The sequence below is a fragment of the Mus pahari genome, chromosome 14 (genome assembly GCF_900095145.1).
Source record: "Mus pahari chromosome 14, PAHARI_EIJ_v1.1, whole genome shotgun sequence".
Classification (NCBI taxonomy): domain Eukaryota; kingdom Metazoa; phylum Chordata; class Mammalia; order Rodentia; family Muridae; genus Mus; species Mus pahari.
Window position 1 is genome coordinate 14568805 of NC_034603.1, and position 19701 is coordinate 14588505.

Consider the following 19701-nt stretch of genomic DNA (forward strand, 5'->3'; position numbering starts at 1 on the left):
AGAGAGAGAGAGAGAGAGAGAGAGAGAGAGAGAGAGAGAGAGAGAGGTGTGCAAAGTGGAAAGAACCCCCTGACCTTGAATTTGAAATTCTTCTCCGAACAGGACCACTCCGAGAACGCCATCGGTGTAGCCTCCACCGTGGCCCACGAGATTGGCCACAACTTTGGCATGAGCCATGACTCTGCACACTGCTGTTCTGCCAGCGCAGCCGATGGCGGGTGCATCATGGCCGCCGCCACCGGGTGAGTCAACCTGAAGGGTGGCGGTGGGGAGAAGAGTGGGGTGAGAGATGCAGGGTCCGCCTGACCCAAGCAGTCCTCCTAGACGGCCCCAGGGAAACTTTCAAACTGTTGATGAAGACAGTTTAGATGATGTTTGGATGAAACAGGAGCAAGCAGATGTGTGGTGGAACCTGAGTTCCTCAGAGAGCAGATGATCTGGATTGACAAATAGTTTGTAGTTTTCAGCTCTAAAATTGGCTTCGACAACGTCCTGTTTGTTTTGTTTTGTTTTTGTTTTTGAGATCACCCATGAGAGTCTTTGCTCAGTCAAATCTTGAACTTGTGGATTTAAGCAACCCTCCCATGTCAACCACTAAAGTCTTTGGGGCTTTAAATATGTGCTACCACACCCATATTCCCAGTTCAACCACAACCCTTGCTTGGTCTTGCCTCTTTGGAAGCTTTGTAGTTTATAGAATAAGAGGAGAAGGGGGCCATCTACTCACTCTTAAGGCAATCCATGAAACAAAGGTACTGAGACTCCAACACTTACAAGGATTTTTCTAAACCAGAGCTTTTGGAAGAGGGTTGTCTTGTTCCTGAACGCATACATCATGCTATTCTTCAGGACTTGAGCCACTCCCTGGAAGGCAATGTAGTAGAATCCTTATTATATCCCTTCATTCCAAACCACTAGGGCTTGCTGTGCTTCCTAGAGAAGGGTGGTTCAATGCAGCTTTCTTGTTCATAGTGCTAGTGTTTACTCGCTACTTCCTGGCTACTGTGACTCCAGAGGATGGCAGTGACATGCAGGATATGATTTCACGGGCATAACTTTTGAGTTTGAGTTCATGGTTAAGCCCACCCTTCTCAGCCAATCCTAATAGAGTATGCGTAGACAAATGGGCAACAGCTAAATTCATGACTACTCTAGCTGTTTTTAAGCTATTCACACACTGTGGTAACTGAATGAGTAGTAGCAAATTCCTTGGGGACCTACTGGAGTACCGAAGGAAGCCCTCAATGTTTAACCTGGGCTTTACCAGGGTCTCTTTACAGACCCATGTGGTGATATAGCAGTTTTCCCATATTTACATCTTGTGCTGTGTTTCTGCGTGGTTTTCCTATGTACATCTGTGATCTTATGATGAGTTTAATGTATAAAGTAGGCATAGTCAGAGGTTAAAAACGCCAACTCATAATAAACTAGAACATTTGAAATAGTGATGATGATGAGTTTCAGATCACTGTTGACTAGGGGTAACCAAAACCAGGGGTGGCAGCTACGAATAAGGAACTGACTGCATTTTTGATTCATTTCCATAGTAGCAAGCGACTGTGCAGCTTTTGTACATGCTACTGTGATAAAGCCCACACATTTGTTTGTTGGGCAATAGAGTTGGTTATGAAAACAGAGATCAGCCCATGAGTGAATTAAATCTGTGGTCTTGGGCTTTCTGGTTCTGTTTTTTGTCATGAGAAGATAAATATTCATCTGGTGTTCTGTTCAGCTTTCAGTATGGAAACTTGTCTGGTTTTTTTTTCATGTTTTTTTTTTAATTAGATATTTTCTTTATTTACATTTCAAATGTTATCCCCTTTCCTCATTTCCCTCCGAAAATCCTCTATCCCACTCCACCCACTGCTTACCAACCCACCCACTCCTGCTTCCCTGTCCTGGCATTCCCCTACACTGGGGCATAGAGCCTTCACAGGACCACGGGACACTCCTCTCATTGATGTCCCACAAGGCCATCCTCTGTTACATATGTGGCTGGAGCCATGGGTCCCTCTATGTGTACTCTTTGGTTGGCGGGAAACCTGTCTCAATGTACTTCTCACCCTTCACCTACCTCAGCTCCCTCACGAAAAAGACAGAAATTACTGTTCTGTTTCTCAACTGCCTTTTTCATTTTTAAGGAAAATGTAACGGTGTGGCCTGTTCATCATCTCATGGTTCAGGATGAAAGAATTCTAAGTTGATGTACTGATGAATGTCCTGGTGAGGCAGAGGGGCGAGTGTAGGGTTTTCATTCAAGAGAACTTAGCCTCTTGAGTGGCAGGCAGAACAGCGAGCTGTTTGGTGTGCTTCAGCTCTGCTAACACGTCCTTCTTCTCTGTCAGGCACCCTTTCCCCAAAGTGTTCAGTTGGTGTAACAGGAAGGAGCTGGACAGGTATCTGCAATCAGGAGGAGGGATGTGCCTCTCCAACATGCCAGATACTAGGACGCTGTATGGAGGCCGGAGGTGTGGCAACGGGTACCTGGAAGACGGTGAAGAGTGTGACTGTGGAGAAGAAGAGGTGAGTGTCAGGACCATGCTAGAGGGAGGGACGAATCTGCATAGTCTTCAGAGCTTTAGGACATTTGAAAGCACGATGTGACAGATAAGTTCCTATCAAAAGGACAATGTGATCAATGATTTTCTATCGAAAGGACAAAGGGACAGATGATTTCCCAGTTGCCAGCATTTCTTACACATGACGACCGAAGGCCCTCTGTGTGTCAGAGGCAGACAGGGAGTCTGCCAGGTGGACCGTATCTATGGGCTCTGCAGCTGTGGTCAGGACAGTCATATCCAGGATCGGGGTGGAGCCCCTTTGAGCAACTGCTCTAGCCACAGACCATGATCCCAGGGCAATGTAGCTCTCCTCTTCCTCCCCAGAGGAGCCCCAGATGGTGTTTTTGGCCCTCCAGCTGCACTGAATTTATTTCTGGAGGCCACACAGCTGGATGAGCTCATGACCATGAGCCTGGTGAGGAGCCTTAACACAAGCTCGTGCTGTTGTGCTGTGCAGCCCAGAGAAGAGAGGATTTGAAGGGAGTGTCAGGAGAGAGCTGCTGAGGAAGGAGAAGCAGAGAGGACTCTTGGTGGCTAGGCCTCTCCTCCGTCAGGGCTGCAGAGCGAGTGTGGCGAGCACACACCCTAGCTCTGTCACTTTTATCAAAAGGATGTTTTTCTGAAGAAGAAGAAGAAGAAGAAAAGCAGAACTATATTGTTTCATGTCTATTTTCTGAAGGATGAGAAAGTATGTTAACCCATGCTTGACTGTGAACTGTAAGCAATGTGCAGCTATTAGACTGAGGTATCTATATACTCTCCATGTCGAGGTGATCTTTCGTTTTTATTTTGCACCTATTTAATGTGTGTTTGTGTGTGTTAATGGGTGCATGCGCGTGTGCATTTGTTCCCCCTCTCTCTCTTCACCACGTGGCATTCAGGGACCAAACTCAGGCTGTCGGGCAACAAGTGCCTTTGCCCACTGAGCCATCTTGTGACCTTCTTTTAAAACTCTAACCCTGTAACCTCCAGAATAAAAGAGCTAGTGAAAGACCAAGAACCATGAACATCAGCATAAGGGGAGTCCTTTTAAGGACCGTGTGGGTGGTAGATTTTGCAAGCTCCATATGACCACATAAGTATGGGATAATACCTACTCGCAATCACCGGGTAGTCCCATTTAAATTGTGGTATCTCCAAGGATGAAGCACGTGTGTCTTTTCTCTGACAAATGCTCATTACCTTAGTAAAGAACTGCTCTAGTGATGCTCTAGTGAGGCCTTCTAGGGAACAGGAAGCGAGCGGCCAGGCAGGCCAGGGAATGGAGGTGGCAAGGGCGCCCCCTGCTGGGCTCTGACTCTTGCCCTCTGCTGCCTTTGTAGGAATGTAAGAGCCCTTGCTGCAATGCCTCCAACTGCACTCTGAAGGAAGGGGCCGAGTGTGCCCATGGTTCCTGCTGTCACCAGTGCAAGGTAAGTGTCTCCTTTCCTCTGCCTCAGGCTTTGAGGTGACAGCCTAGTGGGGGACAGCTGGGTTTCAGCCTGCATCAAAAATGTTAGACACAAGGCCGGGGAGTGTGGTTCTTACCACTGACCACTGTGGTGAGAATCCATGCCTTCATGCTCAAGGCTCTGGATTCAACCCCATCACTGGGAGGAAGAGAAGGGAGAAAGGATGGGTGTGTGTTAGATATTTGGAACTGAGAATGTCCCTTTAACCAAGCCTACCAATTTTCTATCCTGGGCCTCATTATGCTCAAATCACCCCATATACATATATATACACACACACATATATCCTATATAAGATATGAATATATAAATATGTCAATAATATATAAACATATAAGCAAATACATAAATAAAAAGATATGCATATATATACATATAAAATCAAAATAAAAAGATATACACATATATCTGTGTATATATATTTTTATTTAAATATATGATATATCTTATAGGACTATATACATACATATATGTGCATATGTATATGTATATATGTACATATATATTTATTTTTATTTCATATGTATATACACACACATATATATAGACATATATGTATATATATAATATATATTATATATATATATATGTATATATATATAATATATATATATGTCTCTCTATATATACGTATTCCTTTATTTTGAGACAAGATCTCACCAAATTGCTCAGGGTGGCTTTGAACTTGCTCTGGAGTTCAGGCAAGTGCTGACATCATCTCCCAGGAGAGATCATAAGCCACCAGGCCCAGTGAGACTTCATTTTTCCTTGAACACATGAAAAAGCAAACCATGATTTTGATGAACATAAATGGCCATCTTGGTGAATGTTGGGCACCAGGATGAGAATTTTATATGCTGACTCAGTCTTCACCACAGCCCCATGGGGTACATATTACTGCCTCTGTTTTAAGGTGAGGAAAATGGGTCATTAGGAGATGGGTGATGTCAGGTCCTGAACCCAGTTCTCCCTGACTCTGAAGCATGCATTCTTAATATCAATGTGGGAAATAATTTATATCCATTAATAGTCATATAGCACTGAATTTGAGAATTTCTTAATCTAAATCTGACAATTCAGGAAGTCCCAAAATATATAAATAAAAAATTAACAGATTTGGTGATAAAATCTGACCTAAATGGATATCAGACTAATTATAGTCTTTATTAAAAAATTACCTAAAATAACTTTATTTCATCATAATATACAATATATTAATATTTTTGGTTATAAAGCTTATCCTGAGCGAGCCTTATTGTTATGAAGTACATATTATCATAATTATACACATCTATTATATTCATACAGATTTGCTAGACGCACACACTACTATGATATTTGAACTTTTGAGTTATTAATCTGAAACTCTGTGTACTGGAGAAGTTTGAGAATGGAGCTGTGGCCTGTCCCACCCTCAGCTTGGTGAGCGCACACAGTGTTCACGTGTTGTTCAAGTACCCCACTGAGCACACTTGCTCTTAGCAGCCAGAGAGAGGGCTGTAATCTGGAATTATGGGCAAACAAGAACCAAAGATCAGTTCTCTAGAACTGGTTAAGCACACACATGTCCTGAGGCATCTGCCACTGGCCCTGCTTATCCTTGTTGTGGCTGGCATATATATATATTTGTGTGTGTGTGTGTGTGTGTGTGTGTGTGTGTGTGTGTGTGTGTGTGTGTATCGTTCATTCCCTCAGTGAGCTCTTCAGCCTAAGAATGGCCAGCCGAGGGGCTGGCTGTGGGTTTTCCCAAGAAGAGCTGGTGGGTGGCATGGTCACCTGGAATCAGGGAAGGGCCTACCTCTGAGCCACAGGTGTCCTTGCCTGGCTCAGGAGAACTTGGACACGTTCTGTTTTGACATGGAAGCCCCCAAGGAGGCTGTACTGAGTTAAGTTCTTCAAGTCTCAGACCAATGCTGAAGAATAATCGTGGAGTGACCTTTCACTCAACTCCAGGATCTCAGATTGAGCCTCACAAAGGATTCCTTGACTTCAAGCCCTACCTGTGTGAACTTGGGGAATTTTTTAACCACTGGAGTCTTAGCTCTGTCTGTATACCCACATGAGTATCAGAAATGCTGATTCAAAGTAGCTATATCAGTTCCATGGACATTGTGAGGGGCAGATGAGAGAAGAAATATTTGGATAACACTCAGCCCCGTGCTCTGCATAACCGTGAGGGTGTGCTGTCTGGAGCCACAAGCTGGGTGTAGAGAGACATGTCTACAGTTCTGCTTATTCCAGAGGCTCAGCCGGGAGAATTGCCCTGAGTTCAGGTCCAGTCTGTGCTGAAGAATGAGTTTGAGGCTAGTTTCAAGAACAAAACAAGAATGTTGTAAATTAAAAACTTACGCGAACGAAACAGTAATGTTGTAAATTGAAAATCTACATGAATGCCAATTTTCTGTGTGTGAGTATATGCATGTATGCATGTATACACATACCCTTACTAGGAAATTGGTCTGCCACATACCACGTGACTTTGAATATTGTGCCTTGCTCCTTTAGTTATATAAGACTATCGTGCAAACTAAATAAAGTCCTCTTAACACTTAAGTGAAAGGTGGTTATAATGGCAGAGAGAAAACTATAGATTGTTACATAAACATTATTTCTCAACTCCTGTGGGAAGGAATTGCGTTGAGTTTGTCCACGTGGGTACAACTTTGCAGGAACTCTGTCACTGTTTATGCGAAGGCCAACAATGGCTTGAGCTCACTGAAGTCGTGTGATAAGCGCTGTGATATCAAGGTCATCGAAACTGTTGTCCACAGATAGGATGCTCGTGAGCTCTTGGCTGAAAGGGTTGGGGGCAGGGAAGAAATGACTACTTTTCTCTGTTCATTCCTCAACCTAGCTGGTGGCTCCTGGAACCCAGTGTCGGGAGCAGGTGCGGCCGTGTGACCTCCCCGAGTTCTGCACCGGCAAGTCTCCGCATTGCCCCACCAACTATTACCAGATGGATGGCACCCCTTGCGAGGGCGGCCAGGCCTACTGCTACAACGGCATGTGCCTCACTTACCAGGAACAGTGCCAGCAGCTGTGGGGACCTGGTAAGGACCCTCCTCATCTCTTCCGCCCACCATCTCTGAGCCTGTGTCTCTACCGGCCACTTAACATGACCTAGAACGCCTTCAAATACCACATCTCATGCTCTTAGCTCAAGGGTAACAGTATTTCTCATACTCCCTTGAGGCTTTTAGTTCTAACACTGGGGACAGATAACAGTACCCCCTCCCCAACACACCAGTGAAGCAGAAATGGAGAACAAAAGGAAATGAAAAAGACCCTTAAGTTACAGAAAATGTTTAACTTCGGTCATATTGAGGGAAAGCACATTGAAACTACCATCAAGTGAAGTTTTTTCATGGATCCGATCTCAAAGACAGCAAGTGATACAGTAATAACAACAGCTATCCTAATATGTCATCACGGAGGGTCTGTCTTAGTCAGGGTTTGTATTACTGCACAAAACATCATGACCAAGAAGAAAGTTGGGGAGGAAAGGGTTTATTCAGCACACACTTCCACACTGCTGTTCATCGCCAAAGGAAGTCAGGACTGGAACTCACTCACGGGGCTGGAACCTGGCGGCAGGAGCTGATGCAGAGGCCATGGAGGAATGATGCTTACCGGCTTGCTTCCCTTGGCTTGCTCAGTCTGCTTTCTTATAGAATCCAGGACCACCAGCCCAGGGATGGCACCACCCACAATGGGCCCTCCCATCCTTGATCATTAATTGAGAAAATGACTTATAGCTGGATCTCATGGAGGCATTTCCTCAAGGGAGGCTCCTTTCTCTGTGATAACTCCAGCGTGTGGTTTTGACACACAAAACCGGCCAGTACAGAGTATAAGGAGACAGATAGGAAAGACCGATGTAGAAAGCATTTTAGAGAGAGCAAAAATTTTAATGTATTTACCAGTTCCATTAATTACATTAGGCTTATTTTTTTATCCACTTATCCTTTTTTTCTGAGAAGTTTCTACATGGCATGGAGCAGTTTGTGAGTATATAAAAGTAGGTATATACAGCAAACATTTATTGATAATAAATCACAAGGAAGTTTATTTTAAAATAATCTTTCATATATAGTTTTACCAAAGCAAATGTATACTCTGACAAATCGGTGTGCTTGTTTGTTTATTTTACAAACAATTAGTTTTATTTTATTTTAATTTGTTTATTTTACAAAACTTAAAGAATTAAGTCTTGGCTAAATGGTTGACAGTGCAGGACATAGAGTGTCTGTGACAGGCTTCAGAGTTGGCTGACATTATGATTTTATAGTTTTCAGGGATGGGAACACCAACCCACATTGATATGTGGTGTAAAAGTGACAGAAGTATGTTTAGGGCCTTACCAGAAATTGTTGGAAATTCTAATCTGACGCCAAATCATGATTCGTTCTGGCTTGCAACTCCCAGAGATCTGCCTGCCTCTTCCTCTCTAGGGCTAGGATTAAAGGCAGGCACCACGCTCAGCTGGTGTTTCGTTGTTGTTTTTTGTTTGTTTTAATGGAACTGAAGTCAGGAACACAAACAGCAATTTTATAAATCAAACTTTCTAACATAACATTAATCTGAAGTTTATCTGCTGAGGAATGACAGTAGGGAAAACATTCTTTGTTTTCCTTAATGAATCCATTGCATAAGAGACAACATACATACAGCAAAAATATGACCAGTCATAATATAAAGTAGCCTCAAGTCTGAGCTCGCTTCAGTAGCATTCATCGGTTGTGTGCAGTGTGCAGCTGTGGTGTGAAAGCCAAGCTGCAGTAAAGCCACGTGACTCGACATGGGTGAGCTCTGAATTCATTACGCATTCTGTTTTCAGTTAGTTTTGGGTCATTGCACATTCAGAATCTCTTTAGTGTTGCCAGTTTTTTTTGAGCCCCAACCCCATTCAGGTGTGGGATTCCATCTGCCACCATTTTCAGAAGCTGGGCATTGCACTACTTAGAAACAACCTCCAGTTGTATTTGCAAGGTGGATGTGAAGAAAAAACTTCAAAGATATGTTTTAGCTCTTTTAATGTTTGGGCCATGAATTACTAATCCTTTACAGTCCAGAAATTTGGACAGCTCTTCTTTATTAGCGAGCAGGCTTAGCATGCAACTTCCAACTTCAATGAAGGGTTAAAACCAGTCTAAAAATATTTTCTCTGAATTGGCCTTGATGAATGGTGGAAGTGTCATGCCATCGCCCAAGGCTAGCTAGCTCTGTCCTGGGGAGCCTCCGGTGGGGCTTACACACTGACAGATGTTTCTTGCCCACCTAGGAGCCCGGCCTGCCCTCGATCTTTGCTTTGAGAGGGTGAACGCTGCTGGTGACACCTATGGCAACTGTGGCAAGGGCTTGAATGGCAAATACAGGAAGTGCAGCCCCAGGTGAGGACCACAGCTCTGACCCGGTGGGAGGAAGAGTGGCCAAGCCATCCCCCGCTCTGTCCTCTTCATTCCCACCTGACTTGGTGTGGATAGCCTACCATTGGCTTTTAAACGTACCAGTTAAAGCCTGTCTCTGTTCTCTACCTGTTGCTTGGTGATGCACTCATGTTCAGTTGCCTATAAGGAAGTGAGAAAGAGGAGCGGACGCTGATCAAGGCTGCTTTGGAGACTCTTAAGTGCAGGGCAGGGTAGCTGGATGTGCCTTTATCCCAGCACCGGGGAGTCAGAGGCAGGTGTTCAGGCGGATCTCTGTCAGTTTGAGACCAGCCTGGTCTACAATGCAATTTCAGAACAGCCAGGACTGTTACATAGAGAAATCTTGTCTTTTTTTTTTTTTTTTTAAGTGGGGCAGGAGATGACTGATCCAAGATGACAATGTTCCAGCATCTAAACGTTTGTGGATCCCAGATGGCTCTTTTGGACCATTTTTGCAGAGTGCTAAAGTTATGCCTGCTCCTGAGAGCCGTCTCTGATTCATTCATTCCAGCCGCCCACTCACTCCTCTGCCCACTACTGTTTCAGACTCACCACATGCAAGGTGCTGAATTGAATGTCTAGCGCAATGTGGTTAACTGGTGGAATAGTTAGTGGCCTGGGGCATTTCCCCCAAGGCGTTCTCTAGCTGAGTTCTGTAGCAGCCATCTAAATGAATGGGGGTGGGGGGTGGAGAAGCACTAATGTGTAAGAGATATTAGGCAGAGATATTAGAGAAAAAGGAGCAGTTGAAGAGCTGATAGAGAGTAAGCTACAATTTGTGGGAAGACATGGGGGGGGGGAGCATAAAAAATGAGCCTGCACAGAGGAAAGCAGAAACTAGTTCCTGAGAGATTTAAAGGCATCACTGGATGATCTGGACCCCTCCTATGGATGCTGTAGTGAAGGGACTCTGTGTCTTACAGGCCAGGATAGAAAGGGAGTAATTAAAAAAAAAAAAAAAAATATATATATATATATATATATATATATATATATATATATATATATATGGGCTGGTGAGATGGCTCAGTGGGTAAGAGCACTGACTGCTCTTCCAAAGGTCCTGAGTTCAAATCCCAGCCACCACATGGTGGTTCACAACCATCTGTAATGGGATCTGACGCCCTCTTCTGATGTGTCTAAAGACAGCTACAGTATACTTACATATAATAATAAATAAGTCTTAAAATAGAAAAATAAAAGAAAGGGGGTAAGAATGTAAGTCAGGGAAGCTGTGTAGGAGGAAAGATTGACAGGGGTTGAAAACGCTCAACCCTGGGAACAATGGAGAACGGGAAGGCAGAGGGAGACCCAGCTCCTATTTGGAGTGCCTGGGGAATGGTTTCGGGACAAAGATGACCGATTATTCATGTCATTCAGGTGTCCTTGGAGTTAGGACATTCTGAGTTGAGCTCTTGGCTTAGGTCTGCTGAGACACAAGGAACCTGCTCCTTTTCTGGATCTGAGTCTACCTTAGGTCTCTACTGCTGGGTTCCAGCCCACCCTCTGGTCCTTTGCCCTGCTCCACCGAAGCCTGCTGACTTGGCTCAGACTGAAGCTCTCCAATGCCCCCCCCCCATTCCCCAGCCTCTGATCCTGTCTTCTTTCCCGGCCCAGGGATGCCAAGTGTGGGAAGATTCAATGCCAGAGCACCCAGGCCCGGCCCCTGGAATCCAACGCAGTATCTATTGACACCACCATCACCTTGAATGGGAGGCGGATCCACTGTCGGGGTACCCACGTCTACCGGGGTCCTGAGGAGGAGGAAGGGGAAGGTGACATGCTGGACCCAGGACTGGTGATGACTGGGACCAAGTGTGGCCACAACCATGTGAGTCCTTCCCTAACCTCACTCAGAAACTAAGAGGCAGAGCCTGAGAAGTGTGGGCTCCAGAGGAGTGATGCCAGGCTCCCAGAATAACAGCATCCCACCGATAAGCACCCACCTATTACTATGGACTAGTCATGTAAATGTGGGCATCACTGTCATGCATGTCATTTGCTATCACCATAGAAATGGTCTAAGGCTGGGCATGGTGGCACATGCCTTTAATCCCAGCACTTGGGAGGCAGAGGCAGGCGAATTTCTGAGTTCGAGGCCAGCCTGGTCTACAGAGTGAGTTCCAGGACAGCCAGGGCCACACAGAGAAACCCTGTCTTGAAAAAAGAAAGAAAAGTTCTAAGATTTCAGGGAAACCCAAGGAAAATGATGCCACCAATCTCGTGCTTTAAATTGTGTTAAATTATAAACACAGAGGAAACCATGGTACGATGCCCAGCTGAAAGTAAGCTCCTGCCACAATCATCATTTGTAGGCATAATACTAAACTTAGTCCACATTCATTGTTGGATGGAATATAATCAGCATGATGCTAGACTATAAATGTTTCCTCATTGTTGAATGTAACGTTTCAGCAATGTTTATTACTCCTTCCCTAATCACAAAGACGACAGACAGCAGATTTCAGTTACCCACTGAATCTTTTTTGAGGCCTTTTGCGTTTCTCACTAGAATATATAACCCCGAGCTATGTTTTGGGGTTCCCATTCATCCTAAGGACGAACCTCCCACACCCTAAGCCTCCCCGATGCCCCTGTGTTCCACTGATGGCTGGTCTTCTGTGTTGCAGATTTGCTTCGAGGGGCAGTGCAGGAACACCTCCTTCTTTGAGACGGAAGGCTGTGGGAAGAAGTGCAATGGTCACGGGGTACGTGTGTGGGGCAGAGGTCTGGGTTCCTGGTTGTCGTGGGGGCACGCCCTGTGGAAGGTCACAGCTCTCCTGGGTGCTGATGCGTCTGCGGCTCCTCACTCTAGGTCTGCAACAACAACAAGAACTGTCATTGCTTCCCTGGCTGGGCTCCACCTTTCTGTAACACCCCGGGAGATGGTGGCAGCGTCGACAGTGGTCCTTTGCCCCCTAAGAGTAAGTGTTCTGCCTTTGTGACAGAGGCGGAGACCATGGGGATAAGGGGAGGAGCCTCCAGCCTGTTGACTTTGCAATACCGGCATTGTTTTCTACAAACATGTTGGGCTGCGTTCATAGCTATCTATACACGGGGACTGTGGGCCATAGGCTGGGTTTGCCCATTGCAGAAAGTCCAAGTTAAGCTGGCTTCACTCCCCAGATTCTACAGGGAGGGCGCCAAGATAAAGATGCTGAGCGGGAAGATGCCAGGTCTTCCTATGGGGCCTGGGCTTAGTCGCCTTCCTGCCCTTTTACTAGAGGAGAGAGAGAGAAAGAGAGGGAGGGGGAGAGAGGGGAGAGGGGAGGAAGAGAGAGGGGGGAGAGAGAGAGAGAGAGAGAGAGAGAGAGAGAGAGAGAGAGAGATTGATTAAGGGAGACTGTAGGCCACTGGATAGTCACCATTATTTGGGGGTAGTAACTAGTAATTAGTCCTTTTCAGGACACTTGAAATAATCACAATCTTGGGGTGCATTGCATTGGTTATTTTACCTTTTGTTAAATAAAGGTTAGGAGATGGGAAACAGACAGTTTCTTAGGGGTGGTCTCAGGGACTTGACCCCTGTGGTTTCCAGATTGTGTCTTTGAGTAATGGCAAAAGTACTTAAAAATATATATATATAAGGCTAAAAACTGGGTGTGGTAGTTCCTATCTGTAGTCCCAGCACTTAGGAGGCTAAGGCAGGAGAATTGCTGCTGCAACTTTGAGGCCAGTCTGGGCTGTAACAAACTGAAAACAGCCAAGAAGGAAGAGCCTGTCTATGTAGTGACCATGAACAGAGAAAGGGGAGGGTCACTGATGCAGGCACACTGTGTGCGTTTACATTTATGACTCGGGAACTTTTGAGATGGCTTTGGACCCAACCGTGAGGCTGTGGGCTAGGGTGAGAATTCTAGTCCTAAGATGTCTCAACCAGTATTTTCTGGCCATTGCTCTGTGTCCAGGAAAATCGTGGTGCTGGCTGACTTTATGAAAGTCCATGAACTGCTTTGAGAAGACTCTCTGAAGCTGGACAAAAATGACTGTGGGGACTGTCTTTAAAAGCCGTGGGCCTGGCTCTTTCAGCTAGTATTAGGACACTAATAGAGTATCATGTACGCATTGCATGGATTTGTGCTTGTTTAAACTAAGTCGGCGGGAATCAAGTATCTGAAGGGGAACAAAGGCTCTGTCATTTCACTGGAGCCTGAACGGCCTCTAATTCTCTCACTTGTGCTGACTTCCGGCAGGCGTGGGTCCCGTGATCGCTGGGGTGTTTTCAGCTCTCTTCGTGTTGGCAGTCCTGGTGCTATTGTGTCACTGCTACAGACAGAGCCACAAACTGGGCAAGCCCTCGGCTCTCCCTTTCAAGCTGCGGCATCAGTTCAGGTGGGACAGGGCCCTTGTGGAAAGGTTGGTGGTGATGGGTCTAATTCTGGGATGGTGGAGGCAGGGGACATGCCACCCTCACCCCTTCTGTCCTGCTCGGTCACCATGGCAGATGTTAGTAGGTAATGACTGTAAGTGATTTCTACTGAGCCCGGTCATTAACTCGAATTCTTCCCAATAGAAAGTCCTTAGCCAGTTCAAACTGGGGTATGACATAAAATCTATTTACCGTCCTCTGCCTGATTAACTTATATCATATTTTTAAAGTGCAGGAAGCTGAGGCGACTGAGAGGGATGACAAGCTCAATCAGTCAGAGATAACTAGACATTAACCCAAGAAGATGAATGATTAATTCATTGAGATATTGATGGAGGATGCTCTCTAGAGTTCTGTTAAATGTACTTGCACGGGAAGGGATTTTTTTTTTTCTGCCCTGCATCCTTCTGTTATCCATGCCAGTGGGGGTCGGGGTACATAATGGTTAGTGATATTCTGTCTCCTTATTGGGACAGAGGGTTCTGCTTGTGTAAGCCCTTCTTTGGGCTTCTCCACTGGCCGTATGTGTGCTTATTTATTATTTAGGAGATGGGTTTCAGAGGATTATCCCACTTTCTCCAGAGGAGGGTTAGATTTGTTGGCTGGCCTGGTCAGATTTGCTTAGTCCAGACACACCACTAAACACTCCTTCCCCCGTGTCCCCTCTTCCTTGTTTCCAGTTGTCCCTTCAGGGTATCTCAGAGTGGTGGAACTGGCCATGCCAACCCAACTTTCAAGTTGCAGACACCCCAGGGCAGGCGAAAGGTAAGGGCTTTGCACCATTGAACTTGATTGATTTCCCTTGATCCCTGTTAGGCTTTCTTCAGTACTTATGTGTGCCCATGGGGTTGGTAATGAAAGCTATCTTTGGGGCTTGTCAGTGGGTTCTGAACCTGGAATCCAACGGTCAGCGTGTCTGTTCCGCCTTCAGATGAGGCTCTGGTCACCTCATTGAGACACACTAAGGAAGGATTCCTTATCTCAGCTGCTCTGCGTCTCCTTCACACAGGTGACTAACACCCCTGAAACCTTCCGGAAGCCGTCCCACCCTCCTCCCCGGCCCCCTCCAGACTACCTGCGCGTTGAATCGCCACCTGCACCATTGCCGGCACATCTGAACAGGGCTGCTGGGGGCACCCCAGAAGCTGGGGCTCGAATAGAAAGAAAGGAGTCAGCCAGGAGGCCTCCCCCAAGCCGGCCCATGCCCCCTGCACCTAATTGCCTACTGTCCCAGGTAAGTGGATACTTGACAACCCTAGGCTGGGGACACCGCCCATAGCAGGCCATCTGCAATGAGGGGCGTTGATGTGATGCGCTGATTGGATCTGATCATCGCTGATTGGATCTGATCATCTTTTCTTTGTTCTGGTAAATCCAATGGGCTTCCAGGGGTTCAGCAATAAACCTTTGCAGCCGTGTGGTAGGAGTGCACACCTTTAATCCCAGTGTTCAGCAGTAGAGGCAGGCAAATCTCTTTACACACACTGTAGCCCATGTCACTGGGTAAGTTTACACTTCTCTCCCACCGTGGCTATTTTGGAAGTTTCTGGGTCCTCTGGTGTTATAAACCGTGTGTACATAGGGACACCCTTGCAAACCAGCCTTCTGTGCCTCTCTGACATGGTCAACCAGAAGTGGGATTTTCCACATCAGGAAAAGACATTTACAATTTTTTTTTTTTAAATTTTGGGACAGGGTTTTGAATTTACAGACCCACCTGCTTCTACCTCCTGAGAGCTGGAATTAAAAGTGTGCCTTATCATGCCATGCCCATAGCTCTAATTTTAATAGCCAGCCAACTTGTTTTCCTAAAAGGTCTTATTTTTTTCTTAGCATGAAACTACATTATTAAGTAGATCCATACACAGGAAAGTCCTTTAAAATGGGACAACTCGCTCTCTATGTTATTTTGGTTGCGATCCAGAAGATTCTAGGCATACTTGCTTTTGAAGACCCTCAGGTCAGACTTTCTGTTCCCTCCAGGATTTCTCCAGGCCTCGACCACCTCAGAAGGCACTCCCAGCCAATCCAGTGCCAGGCCAAAAGACCGGTCCCAGGTCAGGAGGCGCCTCCCTGCCTCAGCCCCCTACTTCCGGTCCTCAGCCCCCCAGGCCTCCAGCAGTGCCTGTTCCAAAGGTGAGTCCACAGAAGGACCCAGAAGGACCCGAGAGGAAGTGTGTGGCTGAGAACGCGGTCCCGTGCCCCAAACTGAGGCTCGAGAACAGAAGCAGAAATGAACACGCAGCCTCGCTTGGAGGTCTGTTTGGCTGAACCTTACACGAGCAAAGGGAGGTTTGAATTTCCTTGAGGATGAAGGCGTCACACAGAAGCCTGAACTCTGGTGGCTTCGTTGGCACCTGAACAGATAGGCCACCTTGAGTAAATAAATCCTTGTCTCTTGATAAGAAGGCTTAAGATTGGCCGGCAAGGTGGTTCAAGGTAATTTTTATGAAGGCCTGAGGAGCAGCAGGGACCAGCTCCATGACATTGCTCTGAAGGTCAAAGCCATTAGTTTATACAAGCCTGTCAACCTATGTCCCTTTCCTTAATGCTTCTCTCTGCCTGCCATGTCCAAGGGAGTTGGGTCAGAATGGGTGAGGCAAGAAAGCTGGCTGCCAGCCCATATCCCCTGAAACACTGGGGAGCTACTGTACTGAAACTTGGTGGAAGAGGGGAGGGGCGGAAGAGGGGAGGGGCTAAGTTTCCATCTTCGAGGGTGGCCGCGCAGTTGCTCTCACTATAAGGGCCAAAGGCCCCGGAAAGCAGCCACAGGGACAGACTTCTGAGCAAGAGGACACTTGCCCACGGTCCCACTGGCCAGCACTGAGGTTACACCTTTCTTTCCTTTCCAGCTACCTGGGTACCGATCACAGAGGGTTGGAGGGATAACTAGCTCCAAGATTTAGAAGTGTCCAGAAGTTTCTTGTTTCAACTGAAGACTCCGGATGCCATGGAACGTCCAGGAGAAAGAAGCCTGCTCACCCACCCTGAAGCTTCTTGGCAGCCTTCTGGAACATCCCTCATCCCCAGAATCTCCCCCCCTTACCCTAGTGCCTCCTGCTTCCTCTGAGGCCCAGGGGGACTCATAGCCGATGGCTCCTAAGTGTTTGTCCTGTGCAATATACAGCCCGGGTAGGGAAGGGAAGCGCAGGGAGGGGGGGGGGGGAAGAGTCTCCCTCGGCCCACTAGCCAAGAGCTGCCAGCGATGCTCAGGGAAGGCTTGAGCTGGGGTCCTCCTATGCGGAGCTTGGAGAAGGTACCGATCCTGGTCCTGTGCTGGCAGGAACACACGGGAGCATCACTGATGGGCCTCCCTCTGGGATCCCAGGCTGCCCTTACCATCTCTTAGCTTTTAATGACTGAGGAAGCTACTGCTGCATCCCTGCCCCAAGGGGCTTGGTCAAGATGCCTGTTCCTGGCTATGTGGCTGCATGTGATAAGCCATGCTCCCCTCCCCTGCCTTTCTTCACATTCCCACTCCCATATTTACACGGGTCACTCTGACTCAGACAGGTACTATTTGTGAGTAGTGTAGACAGCAGGGGGGGGGTCAACCTGTGTCCCCTCTGAGCCGTGATGCCAAAGGTCACTAAGGACATTTAGAATCTCCATCCATCCATCTATCCATCCATCCATCCATCCCCAGTGTTCCATGTGTCACCTTCTCCTTTTCCAGCATCCCTATCCTATGGTGCTTTGGTGGTGAACCACAGCAGCCCTGACTTGCTGATGACTATATGCTAGTGACCTCCAAATCAGGATCCTGCCTTATGGGGTCACCACTGGACTTTCTGCACTGGATCTCAAGAGCATTGAGCCGAGAGGGCGTGTGTGTGTGTGTGTGTGTGTGTGTGTGTGTGTGTGTGTGTGCGCGCGTGCGTGTGTAAGAGACAGAGACAATGAGAGAGACAGACAGGCAGACAGCTCCGCATGTCCTTGTGTTTTACCGCCTCAGGCAGAATAAGGGACCTCCTCCTTATTTCTGACCTATATCTAAGTAAGGCTCTCCAGGACAGCCACAGTTATACTGAGGGGGACTGACATGTTTGGAATCCTGGCTATTGTATACACAGGGCCACCAGCCCTCCTTCGTGGTCAGCTCCGAGGTGGGACTGTTGACTCTGAACAGATTGCTGTCAACAGCCGTGGTGAACCAGATCTGGGCAGGGTTCCCCAAACTCTCTTCAACCAGGGTTTTATCAGGCACCTCATCGGTTCACTCCTGGTGACCGCCCCTAGGTGATCGTCATGGGAAATGCTGAGAAGGTGGGAACGGGACGGGGGTGGCCCTTCTCTTGCTTGGTGCTCTGCTACTTAGGACAGTTCTTACACATGTGTTGGGCCTGGCCTCTGAGAGGCCATCTTCCATCCCCAGAAAGGTGCTAATGGCACTGCAGAGGGCTCGCTAGGGCCCTTCCCGCCACCACAGCAAGCAGTTGTTAGCTTTCGGAACCCTCCAGAGGAAGAGGCAAGCTTTTGACATTTATGACATAGGTGGCCTGGGGGAGAAAGATCTCAGGAAAGCGCCTTCCTCTTTTTCACAGTGACCGTGTTCTTCACTCTCTGAGGCCTCGGTCCATGTCCTACATCAGTTTCTCGTTTGTGTGCTTTACCAAATGCCCGGTGATTACAGGTCACCCCAATTCTCACCACAAAGTTAGAAATCCTCCACTTTCTGTCCCTTGAACCATATCAGAAGAAGACCCATTTCCTTGCTCTTTGGTAATCACTTCCGTTTTTTTTCTTTTTCATTGCTTCGACATCACCTCCATCCCATGACATTATACTGTGAAGTGTAAGAGGACGGGATTTTTTTTAAAACTTGGTAGAAATGTCGGCAGCTGCTCTACGTACACCTTCTTCACTCGAGGCTTTGTTTCCAGAGGCCAGCGAGGCTGTCACAGGCAGGAATCCCTTCCCATCTGCTTTTGTGAAGGGTCCCATAGAGGTGTATCTAGACTTCAAGGACAGGGTTTGTCCCAAAGGATTGTCACTTAGGATATGTAAGAATATTACCACATGAGGAGGAGGGGGCAGTTGCAACAGAACACTTTGGTCTTCCTACACCAAGTCGATGAGGGCATCCAAGACTGAAAGCCCTTTTCTTATGCATAGAAAGTGAGCAAGAACAGAAGTAACTGTTTATGGCATCTCTGTTCCCGGCCACTGAAGCGAGATGTCTTTGGAATAGGTCAAAGCCAAGGCTCTGGTGGGCTGAGGGAAGGTTTGTAGCTGGGTTTCGTGGTGTGCATCTTTAGTCCCAACAGAGACAGATGAATTTGGGGTTTGAAGCTAGCCTGGTCTAAAAAGGAAGTCCCAAGACTGACAGGGCCACACAGAGAAGAGAGGAAAAAAAAAATACCCTCTACAAAAACAAATAAAAATGACAACAGGATCTCATGTATCCTAGATTGGCCTTTAACTCACTTTACCAAGGATGACCTTTGAACTCCTGAGTACTTGTTTCTTCCTGAGTGCTCAGACTGCAGTGTGTGCTCCCATGCTGTATGTGGTCCTGGGTTCAAACACAGCCCTTCATGTGTATATAGGCACACACACTACACCTGAGCTACATCCTCCAGCCTTGGCTGTAAGTGTTTTTAGAAGCTAGATTAGCTGCCTGCCAACCTTAGAACTGCAAAGCCATTTCTGACCTGTAAACCTCGGCTCTCCATCTCTCTAAGAGGTGTAGCCTGGGCTAATCCCATCGAAGTTGCAACTCCCTGCTTGCTTTCTGTTCCTTCTAGCCTTGGTAACTTCCGCCAGTAAGAGAAAAGCCCCTCTCTACCCCTGCTCCAAGACACTGTAGATGCTAGGGTCTGAGTGTTCTCTGTGACGCAACAGCCCCTTCTGTTGCAATAGCCCCCTGCAACACTGCAATAATCCTTCAGTGT

The 19701-nt window shown here is 46.9% G+C and overlaps 1 protein-coding gene across 1 annotated transcript in view; it reads left to right on the forward strand.

The window, feature by feature from the left end:
- Adam19 (ADAM metallopeptidase domain 19) overlaps nt 1–19152 on the forward strand; it is an 85004-nt gene extending 65852 nt beyond the window's left edge. Inside the window, exons 11-23 of the mRNA XM_021212239.2 lie at nt 103–242; nt 2346–2523; nt 3884–3973; nt 6867–7062; nt 9294–9402; nt 11056–11269; nt 12069–12146; nt 12254–12362; nt 13632–13770; nt 14488–14572; nt 14817–15041; nt 15791–15943; nt 16660–19152. Of these exons, the coding sequence (XP_021067898.1) occupies nt 103–242; nt 2346–2523; nt 3884–3973; nt 6867–7062; nt 9294–9402; nt 11056–11269; nt 12069–12146; nt 12254–12362; nt 13632–13770; nt 14488–14572; nt 14817–15041; nt 15791–15943; nt 16660–16713 (1770 nt within the window). The 3' untranslated portion in view covers nt 16714–19152. The remainder of the gene's footprint in view (nt 1–102; nt 243–2345; nt 2524–3883; nt 3974–6866; nt 7063–9293; nt 9403–11055; nt 11270–12068; nt 12147–12253; nt 12363–13631; nt 13771–14487; nt 14573–14816; nt 15042–15790; nt 15944–16659) is intronic.
- The last annotated feature ends 549 nt before the right edge of the window (nt 19153–19701 follow it).